We start from the raw sequence: 22,936 nt of genomic DNA, 5'->3' as shown, positions 1-22,936 counted from the left end.
CAGCTCCATTGACACCGGGAGTCCATTTAATTCAACCTTCAGCATTATCGTGGGACACTTTGTGGTAAATGTGTGCACCCCATATACCTCTGCCTCTTCGGTCTGAGGCTCTGGTTCGTTGTGATCCGCCGTGGATCTGTTCTCCTCTGCAACATGATGGTTTGCATGATAGCAGGATTTGCAGCCCGCCTGCACATACGTTGGAGGTGTCCCATTGTTCCACAGCCCTTGCAAACGTATCCTTTGAAGCGACATGAATGGAAACGATGATCACCCCTGCAGCGCCAACAATGGCCTAGCATTGATCACCCTTGATGGTGGACTCTTGAGACATCTGCGGACGTGCAACTGCAGGAATGTGAGGCCTGCCCTGTACGTTAATATTCGAAAACAACATTACTTTGTTCACATTACTTGTAGCAGCACTCATGTGCTGAGAGATTTGCTTGGTATTGTCACTGGTGGTGATGAACGCCTGGGCTATCACTATGACTTTACTCAGGGTTGGGGTCTCTACAGTCAAACGTTTGCAAAGTATTACTTCGTGGCCAATGCCAAGTACAAAGTCGTCCCTGAGCATGTGCTCCAAACGTCCTTCAAATTCACAATGTCCTACAAGGCGTCTTAGCTCAGCGAAATAGTTCACCACTTCCTGGCCTTCAGACCTCTTGCATGTGTAGAACTGGTACCTCGCCATCAAAATGCTTTCCTTCGGGTTAAGATGCTCCCAGAGCAGTGTGCACAAATCATCATACGATTTCTCTCTGGGTTTCGCTGGAGCGAGCAAATTTTTCATGAGGCCATACGTTGGTGCCCTGCAAACACTGAGGAGAATCTGCCTTCGTTTGACAGCGTTCGCTTCTCCTTCCAGTTCGTTGGCCACGAAGTATTGGTCGAGTCGCTCCACGAAGGTTTCCCAATCCTCTCCCTCTGAAAATTTTTCCAGGATGCCCACTGTTCTCCGCATCGTTGCGGTGGGGTTCGTTATCTGTATCTCGTCGCCAGTTGTAGTGTATGAATAAAGAGTCTGACCAGATACTGAGAGCTCAAAAGTAAAGTGTGACCGTAGTCTTTTATTGCAGGTCTCCAGAGTGCCTCTCCAGCCTGTGAGGTCTCCTCCTTAAGTACAGGTGCTCCCAAAGGATTGTGGGACCCCGTGGGACTCCAGGTGGTTAAACAAGATATTTACAAGTTTACATACATAACAATCCTAACTTACACACTCAAAACCAGTCATGATTTTAAACACCTCCATCAAATCTCCTCTTAGCCTTCTCTGCTCTAAGGAGAAGCTGAAGTTGATTAAAATCACGACTGGTTTTGAGAGAGTAAGTTAGGATAAACTGTTTCCAATGGCGGAAGGGTCAGTAACCAGAGGACACAGATTTAAGATGATTGGCAAAAAAACCAGAGGCGACATAAGGAAACATTTTTTTACACAGTGAGTTGCGGTGATTTGGAATGCACTGCCTAAAAGGGTGGTGAAAGCAGATTCAATAGTAACTCTCAGAAGAGAATTGGATAAATACTTGAAGAAGAAAAGTGTTCATGGCTGTGGGGAACGAGCAAGGCAGTGGGATAATTTGGATAGCTCTACCAAATAGCCAGCACAGGTACGATGGGCCAAACGGTCTCCTGTGCTGTATCATTGTATGATTCCATCTGGATATTAATTTCCGAGCAGTACAATGACTATTGTTGGGCAATGGAAGCTGGATTAGCACCAGTGGTTGCTGTGGAGTGGCACAGCTCTTGCTTTCCTACTCTTGCAGCTAAGTAATTGAAGCTCAGTCGCGAGTATCTATCTGCTTCACTTTTTTATGATCTCCTGAAATAACCTGCAATCTCTGCTGAACTACTTTTTCAATCAGAATCTTAACCTAATTTTGAGCCACGCATGTTTAACATCCATGCAATCCAACGTTACTTCAGATATTGATTGATGGTTATAGTCGCAGTGAGAAGCAGATTAGTGGGTGGAACAGCTTGCTGTTTATCTTATAAATAAACTGATAAAAATAAAGCAGGCATTTTCTCCCCTCCTTTCCTAAAAGCTCTCCTTAGAGCAGAGAGGGAGATACAGAGAAAGGACCAGACTATATCATAGTTCTAAAAGGACAAAGGGTGTTAAAAAAACAAGCCTGAAGGCTTTGTGCCTTAATGCAAGGAGTATCCGTAATAAGGTGAATGAATTAACTGTGCAAATAGATGTTAACAGATATGATGTGATTGGGATTACAGAGACGTGGCTCCAGGATGATCAGGGCTGGGAACTCAACATCCATGGGTATTCAACATTCAGGAAGGATAGAATAAAAGGAAAAGGAGGTGGTGTAGCATTGCTGGTTAAAGAGGAGATTAATGCAATAGTTAGGAAGGACATTAGCTTGGATGATGTGGAATCTATATGGGTAGAGCTACAGAACACCAAAGGGCAAAAAACGTTAGTGGGAGTTGTGTACAGACCTCCAAACAGTAGTAGTGATGTTGGGGAGGGCATCAAACAGGAAATTAGGGGTTTGCATGCAATAAAGGTGCAGCAGTTATCATGGGTGACTTTATATGCACATAGATTGGGCTAGCCAAACTGGAAGCAATACGGTGGAGGAGGATTTCCTGGAGTGCATAAGGGATGGTTTTCTAGACCAATATGTCGAGGAACCAACTAGGGGGGAGACCATCTTCGACTGGGTGTTGTGTAATGAGAGAGGATTAATTAGCAATCTCGTTAAGCGAGGCCCCTTGAGGAAGAGTGACCATAATATGGTGGAATTCTACATTAGGATGGAGAAGGAAACCGTTAATTCAGAGACCATGGTCCAGAACTTAAAAGAAGGGTAACTTTGAAGGTATGAGGCGTGAATTGGCTAGGATAGACTGGTGAATGATACTTAAGGGGTTGACAGTGGATGGGCAATGGCAGACATTTAGTGACTGCATGGATGAACTACAACAATTGTACATCTCTGTCTGGTGTAAAAATAAAAAAGAGAAGGTGGCTCAACTGTGGCTATCAAGGGAAATCAGGGATAGTATTAAAGCCAAGGAAGTGGCATACAAATTGGCCAGAAATAGCAGCGAACCCGGGGACTGGGAGAAATTTAGAACTCAGCAGAGGAGGACAAAGGGTTTGATTAGGGCAGGGAAAAGAGAGTACGAGAGAAAGCTTGCAGGGAACATTAAAGCGGACTGCAAAAGCTTCTATCAATATGTAAAGAGAAAAAGGTTAGTAAAGACAACCGTAGGTCCCCTGCAGTCAGAATTAGGGGAAGTCATAACGGGGAGCAAAGAAATGGCAGACCAATTCAACAAGTACTTTGGTTCGGTATTCACTAAGGAGGACACAAACAACCTTCCAGATATAAAAGGGGTCAGAGGGTCTAGTAAGAAGGAGGAACTGAGGGAAATCCTTATTAGTCGGGAAATTGTGTTGGGGAAATTGATGGGATTGAAGGCTGATAAATCGCCAGGGCCTGATGGTCTGCATCCCAGAGTACTTAAGGAGGTGGCCTTGGAAATAGTCATTTTCCAACATTCCATAGACTCTGGATCAGTTCCTCTGGAGTGGAGGATAGCCAATGTAACCCCACTTTTTAAAAAAGGAGGGAGAGAGAAAACAGGGAATTATAGACCGGTCAGCTTGATGTCGGTAGTGGGTAAAATGATGGAATCAATTATTAAGGATGTCATAGCAGCGCATTTGGAAAGAGGTGACATGATAGGTCCAAGTCGGCATGGATTTGTGAAAGGGAAATCATGCTTGACAAATCTTCTGGAATTTTTTGAGGATGTTTCCAGTAGAGTGGACAAGTAAGGTGTATTTGGACTTTCAGAAGGCTTTCGACAAGGTCCCACACAAGGGATTAATGTGCAAAGTTAAAGCACATGGGATTGGGGGTAGTGTGCTGATGAGGATTGAGAACTGGTTGTCAGACAGGAAGCAAAGAGTAGGAGTAAATGGGTACTTTTCAGAATGGCAGACAGTGACTAGTGGGGTGTACCGCAAGGTTCTGTGCTGGGGCCCCAGCTGTTTACATTGTACATTAATGATTTAGACGAGGGGATTAAATGTAGTATCTCCAAATTTGCGGATGACACTAAGTTGGGTGGCAGTGTGAGCTGCGAGGAGGATGCTATGAGGCTGCAGAGTGACTTGGATAGGTTAGGTGAGTGGGCAAATGCATGGCAGATGAAGTATAATGTGGATAAATGTGAGGTTATCCACTTTGGTGGTAAAAACAGAGAGACAGACTATTATCTGAATGGTGACAGATTAGGAAAAGGGGAGGTGCAATGAGACCTGGGTGTCATGGTGCATCAGTCATTGAAGGTTGGCATGCAGGTACAGCAGGCGGTTAAGAAAGCAAATGGCATGTTGGCTTTCATAGCGAGGGGATTTGAGTACAGGGGCAGGGAGGTGTTACTACAGTTATACAGGGCCTTAGTGAGGCCACACCTGGAGTATTGTGTACAATTTTGGTCTCCTAACTTAAGGAAGGACATTCTTGCTATTGAGGGAGTGCAGCGAAGGTTCACCAGACTGATTCCCGGGATGGCGGGACTGACATATATCAAGAAAGACTGGATCAACTGGGCTTGTATTCACTGGAGTTCAGAAGAATGAGAGGGGATCTCATAGAAACATTTAAAATTCTGACGGGTTTAGACAGGTTAGATGCAGGAAGAATGTTCCCAATGTTGGGGAAGTCCAGAACCAGGGGTCACAGTCTAAGGATAAGGGGTAAGCCATTTAGCACTGAGATGAGAAGAAACGTCTTCACCCATAGAGTGGTGAACCTGAGAAAGTTGTTGAGGCCAATTCACTAAATATATTCAAAAAGGAGTTAGATGTAGTCCTTACTACTAGGGGGATGAAGGGGTATGGCGAGAAAGCAGGAATGGGGTACTGAAGTTGCATGTTCAGCCATGAACTCATTGAATGGCGGTGCAGGCTCGAAGGGCTGAATGGCCTACTCCTGCACCTATTTTCTATGTCTATGTCTATGTCTATGCCAATGCATAGCCGTCATTCTCCCAGTATCTTGCCAAAATAGCCACTCTTCCTGTGTGAGTCTGGGTAAGTCAGGAGTCTATTCAACCACGAGGCTCGGGCTTAATAGCCCAGCCAAATCCACACTGATTCCAACAGGATCACAATAGCAATCTGGAATGAGCACCCTGGCAGTTCTTCCTCCCTGCCCCTGAATCATGCTACTGCTGATATCTCTTAACTCAGCACAGGGATATTTGTATTTCATAAATGAGATTAGAGATGTACACAAGTGCTTATCTTGCTGAATATTGGAATGAGTCATGCTGAACTTTGTGTTAACCATCTCCCACTCAGATTGACAACAAAAGCAAACCACTCCTAAATGCAATAGGCTGTTATGTTGATTTTATGTTTGAACTTCTTAATAGAGGACTCCGTCTGCCTTCTCAGATGGACGTAAATGATCCCATGGCATATTCGAAGAAGAGCGGGGTAGTTCTCGTGTCCTGCCCAACATTAATGCCTCAGCCAATATCTAAAACAGATTATCTGTTTATTTCATTGTTCTTTGTGTGAGCTTGCTATGCATAAATTGGTTATCGCATTTCATACATTACAACAGTGACTACACTTCAAAAGTATTAAATTAACTGTAAAGCACTTTGGGATGTCCTTGGGTTGTAAAAGGCACTATATAAATGCAAGTCCTTTGTTTTTCTTTTAGAATATGCTCCTGTTGTGGTTGTGCATGATTAATTTTTGTAGATTGAAAATTTAGGGTCACAAATGATTAGTGAATTCCTATATATGTAAGGGGAACTTGGGGTGTGGGTTTGAATCCACACTCCCCTGAGGTTCTGTACGTGCGATTTATGAGGATGGGTGAGTAACGAGGCACCAGACACAGTGGGTAAGAGTGCAAAATGGTTAATGTTGTTTATTTAGAATAGTAAACACAAAGATAGAGGGAATAGGCAGAGGTCGTAAATAGCAGTAATGGCACAATCTCACTCAACAACACGAAAAATTCTCGCAACGGGGAAGGGGAAGATAAGAGGTTGAAACATTCCACCCACACACAACCCCACCTCCCACTTCCACCCTTCTTGCCAATTCCTATCCTAAATTGAGTCTGAGAGGGGGGTTTGGGCTATACTCACAATCCTATCAACTCCGGGGTTCTGGGGGCACTTATTTCGGCTCGGGGTCCCTCTGAGGTGGGTTTTACGTTGTTGGTCGGTTCGGTTTTCTTCCTCGATGTTGCGTCAGTTTCTTCTATTTGCCTCTCGGTTGGCTCCTAAGCAAAAAGCTGCTGGAGTTAAGCACACCTTCCCCAGAGCAAGAGCCCTGTGAAAAGCTGACTCAACTCCCTTTTAACTCAACTCGACCACAACGAAAACTGACTCCCACCTCCTTAACTCAACTCTACAACTCAATGCAAAAGCTGACACCAATCTCCAACCTCCAACCCCCAACCTCCTTGTGTGTTTTTGCAGCTTTTCTTATAGTCCGTTCATCTTCGTGCCAAAACTGCATGTCATTGTCTTGGGTCTTCCTTGAATAAAAAAATGGGTTGTGAATGGCAGTTCGATGTGTATCGATCTGTCTGGAATGGGAGATTAGCCACACCTCCTGTATCCTGTAGCTCGCTGATGGGGTGAATGAAGATGATTGTTCACTATCTTGACAGAGGTGCCAATCTGTCTGGGCTGGCCAAAATGATTGCATCAGACCTGTGGGCCTTTGTTTAATTATTCAAACTGATACCCTTTGTGTTGCCTTGTGTATTACTGGGGAGATTTTGCCTGGACATGTTGCCTCTTTGAGGGTTTTACACGAACAGCTGGAGAAATGTCCTTTTAAAATATAAAGTTGCCTTGTATCCATTTTCCTGGAAGAACCGAATGTACACTCTTTCCCCCTTACGGTAGCTGACTCATCCCCCGTCCGGTTCCGTGCCCCTGCAACACTGTTACTGTACAGGGTGGCCAGAGTCCCATCATCCTCCGCGGTTTACAGGCTGTTGGCTGCAGTTGATCATTTTAAACATGGCATCTTCTCAATCTCCCTGCCACATGTCTCCGTGGTTGGTTTTGCAGAACCTTACATATAAAATAAATTGTTGAGGGTTGAATTATTTAAACTGCATAGGTTCACATTTAAAATAACAGATTTCTGAGGCCAGCATTAACATTTATAATACCAGAATTCACAACCTCGTTTCATTTTGAAAGAATGTTTAGTAGAAGGCACTGGGGCAGTTTTTATCCTTCCCTAGTTTTTTTTTATAATGTGCATCTAGCAGCAGAAGCCAACTCTAGACTACATTTTTGGAAACTGGCAATATCTTCCAGGCAAGCACAACTGATTATATCTAAAGGAAAAAGTAATTGAATATTTTAATTTGTTTTATTGAAATGAATACTTGGACAGAGCATATTAGCCAATACTAAAGTAGTATGTACTCCTGTAGAAGTCTAGTTTCTTGCATGCTAATAAATCAACAACTGGAAATAATACCAAGTCGGTACAGGTCATATTACTCTGCTCAACTTTCTTCTTCCTAAACTGTAAGCACGTTACCAATGTTCCCTTAAATTTTTTTTTGCGTGCGTGGCTACACGAGAGCTAACTGGATCATTGCATGCCACCCTATGTGCTATTTCTGCTCCCTGCACCTTCACTGTGTTGAAATCAAAACTCACTGGACTGTGACCTGTTCAAACACACCCTTTTCAAATTATGGAACTGCTTACCACCCTCTTCCCCTCACAATCTACAGATTTTTTTAATGTTTGGGGTCACCCAGACATTACTAAATGGATGTTTGTCTCCTAATCGTTACCATCTTGGTTTCCAACACAAATGTTCATTTGCTAATCTCATCAGGACCAAAAATGGTTAACTAACAATTGATATATGGAAATGTTAACCATACAGATTTCCACTTTACATCTCTGGATATTGACTTTGTGTAGCTACCCTCCGGAGCTAGCATGTTCCAAGCCATTCAATATGCATATGTTATATGATTTGATCGGTCGACTGCATCTCTGTATAAGCAGAGAAAGAACCAAAATCTCAACATCCAGTGGTTAGCTAAAATATTGTTTTGATTGTCTGTTCTACAGCTGTTTTCTGTATTATACTACCTGTGCTGTTGGTGCTGCAGGGATCTCCAGTTTTGTTATAATTAAAATGGTAAACTATAAATGCTGTAAACCTGAAACAACAACATTTAAATGCTGGTTATACACAGTGAGTCAGTCAGCAAATGAGTAGTGGCTGTGTAAATACTGAAAATGTTTTGAGCAAAAGCTGCCTTCTGGCAGAGTAAGGATTGAAGTAGTTTGATTTATGACCATGTAAACAGTAACGGCATCACTGCAATTAAATGTCTCCGAATGTGCTATGGGGAGATGCAGGTGGAAGTGCTAAAGTCAATCTGTTGTCACAATCTCAAGTTAATACTGTAGCTACAGTATATTTAAGTGCAATCCCAATTTTTTTCTTTTAAAAGGTAGGGGGCCAAATCGTCCTGGAAAAATAACGCTGTGCTAACAGATGCCATTAGTAATGCACACATTGGCCAGCAAGTTCAGTGGATAAAGAGATATGCCGTGAGTTGCAAATCTTTAGAACTTGATGGTCGATTTATGCCGCTCCGCCATTGGCCTTACACGAATGGCATTTCACCCTTAGCCTCCTTGTTATTTTTAAGAACTTGTTGGATTTGTACATTAATTAACCATTAAGCTCACCACAGAAAGTTAGGGCTCATAATTAAAAGCATAAGTACCCTTTTAACGACATGATAATTGATAATACAACGCCAATCAACCTCTGGCCCAGAAAAGGAACACTTTAAACTGTTCAGTTTCACTCCTGCATGTAGTAAATTGTTGTTGGGAGACTTTTAAGAATGTAAAATTTAAAATTTTTAATGTTTTTCTTTTCTTTTCTGTCTCTCTTCTCTCTCATAACCCAATCTTTCTGTCCCTCTCTCTCTCTCTCTCTCTCTCTACCTGATTTGACTCTTAATTCACCCTAATTTCATTTCAGTCGTTCCTCTGTTTCTTTCTCAATCCTTAGTTTTATTGGTTAAGGAGATGCATTGTTGGTCCTGTCATTCACTAAGATCCCAGATGTCTCATTTCCCTCGTTATCAGTTCGTACTTCCGGCATGTTGCATTGCAAATTATATTTGAGCTGAAGGGTGCAGGAAAAAGTGTTAACTAACGGTGCACTCTCCCAGTTGCCCCATTCCAGCAAGATTTGACCCATTATCAAGGGAACCTTGCGAATGCACTGTTTTTTTTTCTGACTACCAAGTATTAGTTGATCAGCACAAAAGTAATTCAACTGCTGTTCAGAATTACTATTTGTTATTGATCTTTTCTGCAGTGTTTTTTTTCTTATTTTCTACTATCCCTTCCTTCCATTTAATCCTTGTTATGATACAGTTTGCTGGAGGTTGCACCTCGCCCCAGTGGCTATTGTTCACGTAAACCTTCACAGAGAGGGCCATTAAACTACTCGTCCATCGGGATTATCACAGGCGAATCGAGCATGTTTTTCACCTGACTTCCACAATGATCAGGAGTGGGAACTCTTGCTGGCTTCAATTTTATTTTTCTATTCTCACTTTAATCTTGGCTACTAAAGACTACTGTAACAGCCCTACTGCTGCCCTAGCCGAGATCAGCTAACTATAAGCAAGCATCAAGAGGTCGAATTTAGGACATTTCTAGTCTGCGCAGCTCAGCCACTCACTGGATAAATACACTTAAGCCTTTACAGAAAACTGGATGGATTTCAGAGTAAGGTGAAGTCTGATATGACTAAGATTCCCCAGGGATCAGCCTGGTCCAGGTATTTGTAATTTATAGATGGTTCATCTCGATCTATTCTGAAATCAGTTTTGCTTTGTGAACCAAGTGTTAAAATCTTTTCCCAGGGCAAGGATTTAAAACTAGTGTTGTTCCATTGCACATGATTACATTATAATAGGCAAGAACTGAAAAATTACTCTTCTGACTTTGTAGCTGCATTTCCTCCCCCGCAAGTAACTTTCAACTAGATGCTTGACATTGATAAAAATCTTGGAAACCAATACAAAGCCTGAGCTCATAGGTGAAGAGTTCAGGTCAAAGATTGTTCGTCTGCAGATGAGATCAGCATTGACCTACATTAGAAGATGTTGAATATTTTCCAGTGACCAGCGAGTTCAGCTCTTATGTACCTACATAAGTAAGAAAAATGTAATACTTGGGGTACAGGAGTAACTCTGAGCAATTTTGATATCTTGCAAACCCATATGTGCTGCTGAATCTTGCCCATAACAAGCTAGTTACGACGAGACTGCTGGATTATTTATAGAATAAAATCCAGCAGGATTTCCTCCTTGCTATAATGAAAAATTAAATTGTATGTGACCTGAATTGCCGCTGACATTCTAAATGTCTGTCAGCTTTTGTGAATTTTAATCATATCTTTTGGAAATGAGCTATGTTTTACATGTTGTGTTGTAAAATAATGAATTTGCACAGTTTTAAAAAAAAAAATATATATATATATAGCTACAGCTTACAGGTATTGAAGATCACAATCACTAAGGAGGCCGTACTCAATAAGATAATGGGACTAAAGGCAGATAAATCGCCTGGACTTGATGGCTTGCACCCTAGGGTCTGAAGAGACGTCGCGGCAGGGATTGTGGATGCATTGGTTGTAATTTACCAAAATTCCCTGGATTCTGGTGAGGTCCCAGCAGATTGGAAAACTGCAAATGTAACACCCCTATTTAAAAAAAGAAGGCAGACAAAAAACAGGGAACTATAGACCAGTTAGCCTAACATCAGTGGTTGGGAAAATGTTGGAGTCCATTATTAAAGAAGCAGTAACAGGACATAAAAAAACATAGAAAATAGGTGCAGGAATAGGCAATTCGAGCCTGCACCACCGTTCAATAAGATCATGGCTGATCATTCCCTCAGTACCCCTTTCCTGCTTTCTCTCCATACCCCTTGATCCCTTTAGCCGTAAGGGCCATATCTAACTCCCTCTTGAATATATCCAATGAACTGGCATCTACAGCTCTCTGCAGTTGGGAATTCTATAGGTTGACAACTCTGAGTGAAGAAGTTTCTCCTCATCTCAGTCCTAAATGGCCTACCCCTTATCCTAAGACTGTGTCCCCTGGTTCTGGACTTCCCCAACATCGGTAACATTCTTTCTGCATCTAACCTGCCCAGTCCTGTCAGAATCTTATATGTTTCTCTGAGATCCCCTCTCATCCTTCTAAACTCGAGTGTATAAAGGCCCAGTTGTTCCAGTCTCTCCTCATATGTCAATCCAGCCACCCCGGGAATCAGTCTGGTGAATCTTTGCTGCACTCCCTCAATAGCAAGAACGTCCTTCCTCAGATTAAGAGATCAAAACTGAACACATTATTCCAGGTGAGGCCTCACCAAGGTCCTGTACAACTGCAGTAAGACCTCCCTGCTCCTATACTCAAATCCCCTAGCTATGAAGGCCAACATACCATTTGCCGCCTTCACCGCCTGCTGTACCTGCATGCCAACTTTCAATGACTGATGAACCATGACACCCAGGTCTCGTTGCACCTCCCCTTTTCCTAATCTGCCGCCATACAGATAATAATCTGCCTTCGTGTTTTTGCCCCCAAAGTGGATAACCTCACATTTATCCAAATTATACTGCATCTACCATGCATTTTCCCACTCATCTAACCTGTCCAAGTCACCCTGCAGCCTCTTGGCGTCCTCCTCACAGTTCACATCGCCACCCAGTTTAATGTAAACTGCAAACTTGGAGATATTACACTCAATTCCTTCATATGAATCATTAATGTATATTGTAAAGAGCTGGGGTCCCAGCACTGAGCCCTGCAGCACTTCACTAGTCACTGCCTGCCATTCTGAAAAAGACCTGTTTATCCCGACTCTCTGCTTCTTGTCTGCCAAGCAGTTCTCTATCCACGTCAGTACATTACCCCCAATATCATGTGCTTTGATTTTGCACACCAATCTCTTCTGTGGGACCTTGTCCAAATACACCACATCCACTGGTTCTCCCTTGTCCACTCTACTAGTTACATCCTCAAAAAATTCCAGAAGATTTGTCAAGCATGATTTCCCTTTCATAAATCCATGTTGACTTGGACCGATCCTGTCACTGCTTTCCAAATGTGTTGCTATTTCATCTTTAATAATTGATTCCAAAATTCCGACATTTGGAAAAGCAAAATTTGGTTAGGCAGAGTCAGCATGGATTTATGAAGGGGAAGTCATGTTTGACAAATTTGCTGGAGTTCTTTGAGGATGTAACAAACAGGGTGGATAAAGGGGAACCAGTGAATGTGGTGTATTTGGACTTCCAGAAGGCATTTGACAAGGTTACTGCACAAGATAAAAGTTCATGGGGTTGGGGGTAATATATTAGCATGGTTAGAGGATTGCTAACTAACAGAGAACAGAGTGTTGGGATAAATGGTTCATTCTGTTTGGCAACCAGGAACTGGTGGGGTGGTGCAGGGATCCCAACTATTTACTATCCATATTAACGACTTGGAAGAAGGGACTGAGTGTAACGTAGCCAAGTTTACTGACGATACAAAGATGGGAGGAAAAGCAATGTGTGAGGAGGACACAAAATCTGCAAAAGGACATAGACAGGCTAAGTGGGCATAAATTTGGCAGATGGAGTATAATGTTGGAAAGTGTGAGGTCATGCACTTTGGCAGAAAAAAAATCAAAGAGCAACTTATTATTTAAATGAAGAAAGATTGCAAAGGGACCTGGGGGTACTTGTGCATGAAACACAAAAGGACAGTATGCAGGTACAGCAGGTGATCAGGAAGGCCAATGGTATCTTGGCCTTTAGTGCAAAGGGGATGCAGTATAAAAGCAGGGAAGTCTTGCTACAGCTATATAAGGTATTGGTGAAGCCACACCTGGAATACTGCATGCAGTTTTGGTTTCCATATTTACAAAAGGATATACTTGCTTTGGAGGCAGTTCAGAGAGGGTTCACTAGGTTGATTCCGGGGATGAGGGGGTTGAGTTATGAGGAAAGGTTGAGTAGGTTGGGCCTCTACTCATTGGAATTCAGAAGAATGAGAGGTGATCTTATTGAAACGTATAAGATTATGAGAGGGCTTGACAAGGTGGCCGCAGAGAGGATGTTTCCACTGATGGGGGAGACTAGAACTAGAGGGCATGATCTTAGAATAAGGGGCCGCCCATTTAAAACAGATGAGAAATTTCTTCTCTGCGGGCTGTAAATCTGTTGAATTCGCTGCCTCAGCGAGCTGTGGAAGCTGGGACATTGAATAAATTTAAGGCAGAAATAGACAGTTTCTTAAACGATAAGGGAATAAGGGGTTATGGGGAGTGGGCAGGGAACATCAGAACATGAGAATTAGGAACAGGAGTAGGCCATCTAGCCCCTCGAGCCTGCTCCACCACTCAACAAGATCATGGCTGATCTGGCCGTGGACTCAGTTCCACTTACCCGCCCGCTCCCCATAACCCTTAATTCTCTTATTGGTTAAAAATCTATCTATCTGTGATTTGAATACATTCAATGAGCTAGCCTCAACTGCTTCCCTGGGCAGAGAATTCCATAGATTCACAACCCTCTCTGAGAAGAAATTCCTTCTCAACTCTGTTTTTTAAATTGGCTCCCCCATATTTTGAGGCTGTGCCCCCTAGTTCTAATCTCCCCGACCAGTGGAAACAACCTCTCTGCCTCTATCTTGTCTATCCCTTTCATTATTTTAAATGTTTCTATAAGATCACCCCTCATCCTTCTGAACTCCGAGTAAAGACCCAGTCTACTCAATCTATCATCATAAGGTAACCTCCTCATCTCCGGAATCAGCCTAGTAAATCGTCTCTGTACCCCCTCCAAAGCTAGTATATCCTTCCTTAAGTAAGGTGACCAAAACTGCACGCAGTACTCCAGGTGCGGCCTCACTAATACCCTATACAGTTGCAGAAGGACCTCCCTGTATAGTTGCAGCAGGACCTCCCTGCTTTTGTACTCCATCCCTTTCGCAATGAAGGCCAACATTCCATTCGCATTTGGATGTCCCGAACCTGTATCTCAGGGAGGGGACGGCATAGCCGGTTTTATTGATCGGCACACTGGCAACTCACTGGGGAGGGAGCCAGAGGAACAGTTCTTCGACTTCCTGTGAATTCACAGAGAAAGGGGCAGGGGGAAACATGAACAGTCATCCAATCGGGTAGGTCTGGGGAGCAGGCATGGTCCTGCGTGGGGAAACTTGATCTCGAGCTCTGAATCGTTCAGGATGAGAGAATTGACCAGTAAAAGATTAAGCAAATTTGCTACTGGGAAGAGTATGGTGTATTTTAAATCTTTTTCTTCAGGGGGGTTTTGTAGTTAGTTGTATCAAGGTAAGATTTGATCATATCTGCTGCTCTGTGCACTCACATGCTGTCGATAAAATAAAGCTGCCTAAAAATTGGTATCTAGCCTTGTCTCTAAGTGTTTCAGTCTGACTCGAGAATGACTGGAGAAGCACATGTGAAGGCATGTGTAAAAGACATGATATGCAATTCGGATCACGCGGGAATCTTATTGTTGCAGTATTTGGGCAGTACAGGCACTGTCCTGGATGTATGACTCTCAGACCGCTTAGTGATCAACATTGCCATATCTGAGACACACCTGAAACTTGTAACATGGTCGTTCCTCTGTTCTGAAGATCAGGGATACTTTGAATCCTGCCATAATCTTTGGAGTTGTTTGTTTGGAATGAATAGAAAGACTTGAGGCAAGGCTAAGGAGATTGGGCCGTAAGTGAAACAGTTTTGTAGAAAGGGTAATAGACTTGTGTAGCAAACCAGTGAATGCCACTGTAGAAAATGGGTTCAAAAGACAACTAAGTTTCCTCTTGAGAGAGAAGCGATTAAGGAATATGATGTGAAGACCGGTAGATTGTAATAAAGATTTTTGGGGTCAATTCTCTTCCTAAAATCTTTGTTGTTCTTACATAGTCATTATTCTCATAAGTAATAGAACTGGCCACATCTGAACTCTTAGATTTTTATTAGATATGTCTGAACTCGCCCTAAAATGGCACTTTTAGATTAATGCTGTTAAACTCATCTAGGCGTTTGTCAGTCTTTACCCCTTTTGACTTGTGAAACATGCCAGGGGTGCAAATGATATATTCTCATAATAAGTAGTTCCTTTGGAGGTTCTGACCAATAAATAGTGGCACCAACATGTACATAATCAAATGAGCAGTGCCTTTAGGCTCTGCTGCAGTATAATGTAATGGTGCCTATTTGACTGCAGTTTGTACTCTTACAGAATTGGTACAATTTGTTTCTGTTCCCTCTGGATAATTGTTTGTTTGAGGTGGATAATCTGAGCACAACATCCATCAGTGTCCAAACAGGATTCAAAACATTGAAAGAAATTTAAAAGAATTCAAATACCAAATCTGTTAAAGAAAAACATGAGTTTTAAAATAAGTTATGGCTAATACAGTTGTATTGTTTTACAGCTAATTTAACAGGGCATGCAGAAAAAGTTGGGATTGAAAACTTTGAACTACTGAAGGTCCTTGGAACAGGAGGTAAGTAAATAATTTTAGTTCTGTCAATTTTATATAGTACTGCCACATATTTTAATAGTGGAGACAATCTGTGGTGTATGAAATGATACAATGAACTCCGTACTGTGAGCCAGTGACTAGGTGTAACCTGGTCAGTCTTTAATGGCTTCCAGAAGAGAAGATACAAAGGTGAAGTTCAGGTTATATACCGGGCCCAGCACGAGTGTACCTATGACCCTAGGACCTCCGATGGTAGTGCCTCCTGGTGGTGGGTAGACCTTATGTACATACATCACATCATTCCACCTTGCCCCCAGTTCTTGGCACAAGTCCATATTACAAGTTCAGACAGTCGGGAGCCCTTCGCTCCCTGGTTGACCGTCTCAGTACAATCCCAGTGCTTTCCGAATCTCTCTCAACTTGGGGCTGGGCGTTGACCAATGTGGGTTCTTCTGATGGCTGGATGTGTGTTGGTTGGTCGTCTAAGCTCGCGGTGGTGTCTTCCAACTGTTCCGGTTCGTCAGTATGTCTTAGCTTGATTTGATCAATGTGTTTCCTGCACATCTGCCCATTCCTGAGCTGAACCATATACACCTGGTTACCCTCCTTATCCGTAACATTGTCTGGGAGCCAGTTTGGCCCTTGACCATGGTTAAGTACATACACTGGGTCATTTACAGATATGTCGCGTGACACTGCGGCGCGGTCGTGATACCACTGCTGGCGTTGACGTCGGGTTTCGACATTATCATTAAGGTCAGAATGGACTAGACTGAGCCTGGTTTTGAGGCCCCTCCATCAATAGTTCCGAAGTCGGGACCCAATGAGCGTGTGTGGCCTTGTCCTGTAACTGAGCAGTATGTGTGACAGGCATGTTTGCAAGGAACAGTGAGTTACGCATTTCAGGCTCTGCTTGATGGTTTCAACTGCCCGCTCCACTTGACCATTGGATGCGGGTTTGAACGGGGCTGGTCTCACCTGTTTTATGATGTTGCGTTTCATGAACTCTTGAAACACGGTCCGTTGTCGCTGACAACGATGTCTGGCAGACCATGTGTGGCAAACATGGTTCTCAATGGTGGCAGTGAAAGTGCTGGATGACATGATCTATCCATTTGGAGTATGCATCCACCACCACAAAAAACATTTTACCGAGGAAGGGGCCCGCAAAGTCGGGATTCTAGACCACTGTTTGGATGGCCATGACCACAGACTGAGCGGAGCTTCCTTTGGGACATTGCTTAACTGCATAAAAGTGTTGCACTGATGCACGCATGACTCTTAAGTCTGAGTCAATGTCCGGCCACCAAACATGGGACTTGGCGATGGCCTTCATCGTGACAATACCGGGATGCGTACGATGTAACTCCCGTACAAATCTCGCCTTGCCTTTCTTGGGCATTACAACATGATTACCCCATAGTAAACAATCAGACTGGATGGAAAGCTCATCTTTGCGACGGCTGTACGGTTTGGTTTCATCACCCATTTCCTTGGGGATGGTCGACCAGTCCTCGTTAAGAACACTTTTTTACAACCGATAGGGTCGGATCCTGGCTCTCAAAGACATCCATGACCATGAGAAGTGCTGCGGGCTGTGGCGTTTCCACCTCCAGTGTGGGTAACAGTAACCGGCTCGATGCATCAGCGCAGTTGTCGGTGCCTGGTCCATGGCGAATGACATAATCATAGGCAGATGTCAGCGCCCACCTCTGGATGCGGGACGACGCATTGGTATTGATACCTTTGTGTTCCGAGAACAACAATATAAGTGGCTTGTGATCGGTTTCCAGCTCGAAACGAAGCCCAAACAGATACTGGTGCATTTTCTTTTACCCCATAAATACATGCTAAAGCCTCTTTCTTTACTATGCCGTAGACTCTTTCCGCCTTGGACAGGCTTCGAGACGCGTATGCAACTGGTTGTAGTTTGCCTGACTCATTGGCTTGTTGGAGTACACAGCCGACCCCATAGGACGACGCATCATAGGTCAAAACTAGACGCTTGCATGGGTCATACAGTACCAGTAGCTTGTAGGAAGACAACAGATTTCTAGCCTTCTCAAAGGCTCTGTCTTAAATTTCACCCCGCACCCAGTCATTTCCTTTCCTGAGCAGCTTGTGCAAAGGCTCCAATACTGTGCTCAATTTGGGTAAGAAGTTACCAAAGTAGTTGAGAAGACCCAGGAACGGACGCAGCTCCGGTCACATTCTGGGGCCTGGGCGCATTTTTGATGGCCTCTGTTTTCGCGTCTATAAGCCTGATTCGGTCTGCAGCTGTCTTTCGTCCAAGGAATTCGACCTCTGGTGCCATGAAAACGCACTTTGAACGTTTCAGCCTGAGTCCCGCTTCGTCCAGACGATGCAGAACCTCTTCCTTGTGCAGGTGCTCGGCAGTGTCACAACCTGTGACTAGGCTGTCGTCTTGGAATACGACGGTCCTGGGGACGGATTTCAATAGGCTCTCCATGTTTCTCTGAAATATGGCTGCCGCCAAACAAATGCCAAAAGAGCACCTGTTGTAAATAAACAGTCCTTTGTGCGTGTTGCTGCACGTAAGTTTCTTTGATGATTCAACCAGTTCCTGTGTCATGTAGGCTGACGTTAGATCCAATTTGGTGAACGATTTTCCCCTGGCTAGCGTTGCAACCAGATCACCAGCTTTCGGTAGCGGGTATTGATCTTGTTTCGAAATTTGGTTGATCGTGACCTTGTAGTCTTCTCAAATCCTGACCGTGCCGTTGCTATTTAACACCCGAACAATGGGACTAGCCCATTCATTAAATTTGACTGGTGAGATGACCCCCTCGCGTTGTAGCCTGTCCAATTCGAGCTCTACCTTTTCTCTCATAGTGTGCTGGACTGTCCTGGCTTTGTGATGGACGGGCCTTGCCTCTGGGCCTAGGTGAATCTGCACCTTGACTCCCTTGAAGCTGCCAATTCCCGGTTCAAACAGTGAAGGAAATTTGCTCAGCAGTTGAGCACACAAATCATCATCTGCTGATGACAAAGCTTTGATATCGTACCATTTCCATTTTATTTTCTCGCGCCAACTCCTGCCGAATAATGATGGGCTGTTGCCCGGGATAATCCATAACGGTAGATCATGAACCGCTCCCTCATACGACACTCTTACTGCTGCACTACCGATCACTGGTATGAGCTCATTGGTGTAGGTATGCAACTTCGCATTTATCGGACTCCGCTTGGGTCTCTCTGCCTTGATCTCCCACAGCTTATCGAAAGTCCTCTGGCTCATTATCGATTGACTCGCACCCGTGTCTAATTCCATGGATACTGGCACAGCGTCTAATTTTACCTCCATCATTATCGGTTGGCTCTTTGTTAGGAACGCATGTACGCTATACATTTCCTCCTCCGAGCTCTCAAACGCCTCGGGCTGCTTCGCCAGATCCACGCTGAATTGATCATCATCCACGTGGTGTGTCGCAGCTCGCTTGCTCCGCTGTGGACACGTCCGCTGAAGATGCCCCATCTTCGCACACTCTCTGCATACATACTGCCTGAAGTGGCACTGATGGGGTTGGTGATTGCCCCCGCAACGCCAACACGTTGCGCTCGGATTTGCGTCCGAAGGCGGGCTTTGAATGGCTCCCGTTCTCTCATACGCAGTCGAGCAGGCCCTCGATGGTGAACTTTGAGCGGCTCTCGGCCTTGCAGACGCAGTCGAGTAGGCCCTGCCATGTGTAGCTCTGCCGACTGTCGATACAATTTTGTACACCGTACTTGCCGTGAAGTTCCTGTTTTGTCGCGATATCTGCTTTGTGCTTTTATGCATGGACATGCAAGCTTGGGCGATGGTGATGACCTTGCTGAGGTCCGGCGTCTCCGCAATCAGCAACTTAAGATAGCCTCGATCACGAAAAAGTCACGCAGCATGTCTTCCAACGAAGGCCCAAATTTGCAAGGCCCTGCAAGACGTCTCCAACAAATGCTATTACGTCCTGACCTGGATGAATGTGTGTATAGAAGCGATTATCTGGATATGAGGATTTCTTCCGTGTGGTTTAAGGTGTTCCCGAACTAGAGCACACAGTTCTTTGTAATGCTTTTCTGTAGGAAGAGTGGGTGAGAGCAGATTCTTAATGAGTGCATAGATCGTAGGGTCACAGACAGTGAGAACTACTCAGCGCTTCTCTGCATCCTTGTCTTTGTTTAGGTCATTTGCCACGAAATATGGGTCAAGACGATCCGTGAAATCTCCCCAATCCTCTCCCTCACTGAATCTCTCGAATTCCAACAGTACTCGATCGTGTTGTGATCGCCATACTTTTGCGTGGGTTCGTATTTGCCTTGTCGTTAGTTGTGGTGTATGAAATGATACAATGAACTCCGTACTGTGAGCCAGTGACTAGGTGTAACCTGGTCTGTCTTTAATGGCTTCCAGAAGAGAAGATACAAAGGTGAAGTTCAGGTTATATACCGGGTCCAGCACGAGTGTACCTATGACTGTAGGACCTCCGACGGTAGTGTCCCCTGGTGGTGGGCAGGTCTTATGTACATACATTACACAATCCTTGTTTAATTTAGAATGAGCTGAGATATTTTACTTTTTTGCATTCTCTTGAGGTATGATTTCAGGAATATGGGGAGAAAATAGACAGGAAATACACAGCATATCAATGAGTACTTGTATGCAAAAGATGCTGCATGACATCATTAATAATCCATTGGATGTAAACTGTTGGGATTCCCTGAGATTTGACAACGTGCTATATCAGTGCCAGTCCTTTCACTCTTAACATTTTAGGCGTAATCCTTTGTCCGAAGGAGAGAAATTCTCACCAGGCATTTGCCAGCACATTTACAATGCTTGCCCTGTTGGTCTGGTGTGTTTCTGTTCGTAGAATCATAGAACGGTTATAGCGCAGAAGGAGGCCATTTGTCTTGTCGAGCCCGTGCCAGCTTTCTGCAAGTGCACTTCAGCTAGTTCCACTTCCCCATCCTTTCTCCATAGTCCTGCAATTTTTTTCCTTCAGGTATTTATCCAATTCCGTTTTGAAAGCCACATGAGTCTGCTTCCACCACTTTTTCAGATCCTAACCACTCGCTGCGTAAAAATGTTTTTCCTCGTGTCGCCTTTGGTTCTTTTGCCAATCACCTTAAATCTGTATCCTCTGGTTCTCAAACCCTCTGCCAATCGGAAAAGTTTCTCTCTATCTATTCTGTTTAGACTCCACATAATTTTGAATGTCTTTATTAATCAAGTCTCCTTTCAACCTTCTCTGTTCTAAGCTTCTCTAGCCTCATCATAGGCAGTCCGTCGAAATTTATGAAGCCCAGGATCCCGTATGCTTTTTTAACCGTGTTCTGAACCTGCCCTGCCACCTTTAACGAATTATATCTCTTGAAGTCTTTATCACAATCCTCTTCACTGTTCACTATACTTCCAAGTTTTGTGTCATCTCAGAATTTGAAATTGTACCTTGTATTCCCAAGTCCAAGTCATTAATATCCTCTAGCCTCAACTCCTTGAACACCAATATTCATCCTGATACTTGCTGCCAGAGGCTGTATGGTTTAAGTCAAAGAGAAGGGAATAAGGTGCACCTTGTTTGGTTCCCCAGAGGGGGACTATGGGATAGCCGAGGCCATTTGCACGCACAGCGGATGTGGAGTTTGAGTATCGGAATTGAATTGACTTCTGAACATGTCGCCAAAGGCGATTTGCTTGAGTGGAGACAGAATTAATTCTCATTCCACCCAGCCATATGCTTTGAGTCCAGGGAGTTGGTGTTTTTGCAGTGGTGCATTACACTGTTTGGCATCTAATGTTGTCTTCAACTTGTTGAAGATGGCAGGGCAGGTTCAAAAAGTGGGCGTATAGGTTGTCACAACCTAGCCCAGGGATATCCATGTCCAGTTGAGTGGCAGGATCATGATCAGTGTTGGGGATCTGGGTCTAAAAGATGAGCAGAGAGTCAGGTCTTTGTCCATTTTAGGTATTAATCAGATTGCAACTGTCTCGACAGTTTCAGGGAAAATGTTTCTTGCTTGAACATAATGGAAAGATTTCAACAAGAAGGTATTAGTTCCTGGAATAAAGCTTATGGAACTTGATTGGGTAGCCACTGGAGCCAGGGCTTTCCCAAATTGGAGGTGTTATATTTGCTTGGCCAAGATTAAGGAAGTTTAGTGATTGTACTCCCTGCCCCACCTTCACCCCCTGCCATTCCCACCCCTTTTCGAGATTGTAATTTGTATTTAGGAGGTAAATGGTCTGTCAAAAGTTGAGCAGCAGGAAAGGCTTGGCATTTGCCTGGCCCCCAGCTGATGCTCAGTCATGTATGATTGGCTGGTCCTCTGGATCTAACTATACTTGCGGAGCTTGTGGATTCCACCAATTCCTGTGCTTTATTTTGCTTTCAACATCCAATGGTTGCCATGTTTTGTGGTGTTCTTACCTGCAAATGAAGTCAACATTTTGAGGTATATGTGTGTGATGTTGTAGATTTGGTGTCGTTTATTGTTTGGTGTTTGAGGTTGGCTTCCTTTCCCCTGATCCAGGTCAGGCTATCTCTAGGTATGCTGCATTGTTCTGGAATGGTTTCCCTCTGCCATTTGGGGTGGCTAGTTTCTTAGGATGTTGTTCTGTTAGCTGGTGGGAGGGGATCTCTACTGAACTAGTAACGGTGAGCTGCCTGGCCTACCTCTTCAACTCCCTTGAGGAAGTAATTTTTTTCCCATTGTTTTCCGGCTCTGTTTTGATTGCAGGATGGGCTGTGAGGTTAGTATAAAGAGCTCCTCTCCTCTGCCTGCGCTTGGGTATATTATTCAAATCAATTTTCACTGTTACTAATTCATGATGTGCCATACACTTTTATAGTAGGAACCTGGTAGCTGTTCCTCGGTTGCCACAATTTCTGTTGTTTAATACTATCCTTCTTGTGATTAAGGCTAATTTAATCTCTGATGGTTTAAACAAAAATCTAATTGGGCAGCCTCCTTCATCTGTTGCCTCTTACATTTTCATGGCAATATGCACCTGAATTGCAATTCTCCAGTGCCCCTTGAGCACTGATGTGGGAGTAGCAGGGAACTGCGCTGTAAATCGTCACAAACCACTAAAGCAAATGTCCTTTGAAAATTAACTACTGCTAGAAAATAGCTGAAAATAATGGAGTTGTTCTGCTTTGGGCCTGTCCTAAAAGGTGCACGATTTACATTTTACTAAGTGAACTACTTAACTATCCAGCAAAACCTTGACACTTACACAGAGGTCCACACCCATTGACACTTTAAATCAATTTTATTTCCCTAAAACACACAGTAATTGAGACAAGTTATTCCAGCTTTAGTGGGAGGCCCCT

The 22,936-nt window shown here is 43.8% G+C and overlaps 1 protein-coding gene across 3 annotated transcripts in view; it reads left to right on the top strand.

Annotated features, from left to right (window-relative positions):
- Positions 1-22,936, top strand: part of rps6ka5 (ribosomal protein S6 kinase, polypeptide 5) — a 292,840-nt gene that overhangs the window by 108,512 nt on the left and 161,392 nt on the right. For 2 of the 3 annotated variants that reach the window (XM_070879670.1, XM_070879669.1), the window contains exon 2: positions 15,555-15,626. In XM_070879670.1, coding sequence (XP_070735771.1) covers positions 15,555-15,626 — 72 coding nt within the window. Of the gene's footprint in view, positions 1-15,554; positions 15,627-19,815; positions 19,907-22,936 lie in introns of those variants that run through there. The other variant, XM_070879671.1, reaches the window with a different exon arrangement.

Source organism: Pristiophorus japonicus, chromosome 4 (genome assembly GCF_044704955.1).
Source record: "Pristiophorus japonicus isolate sPriJap1 chromosome 4, sPriJap1.hap1, whole genome shotgun sequence".
Taxonomy (NCBI): Eukaryota; Metazoa; Chordata; class Chondrichthyes; family Pristiophoridae; genus Pristiophorus; species Pristiophorus japonicus.
This window is presented reverse-complemented; position numbering and strand designations above follow the sequence as displayed.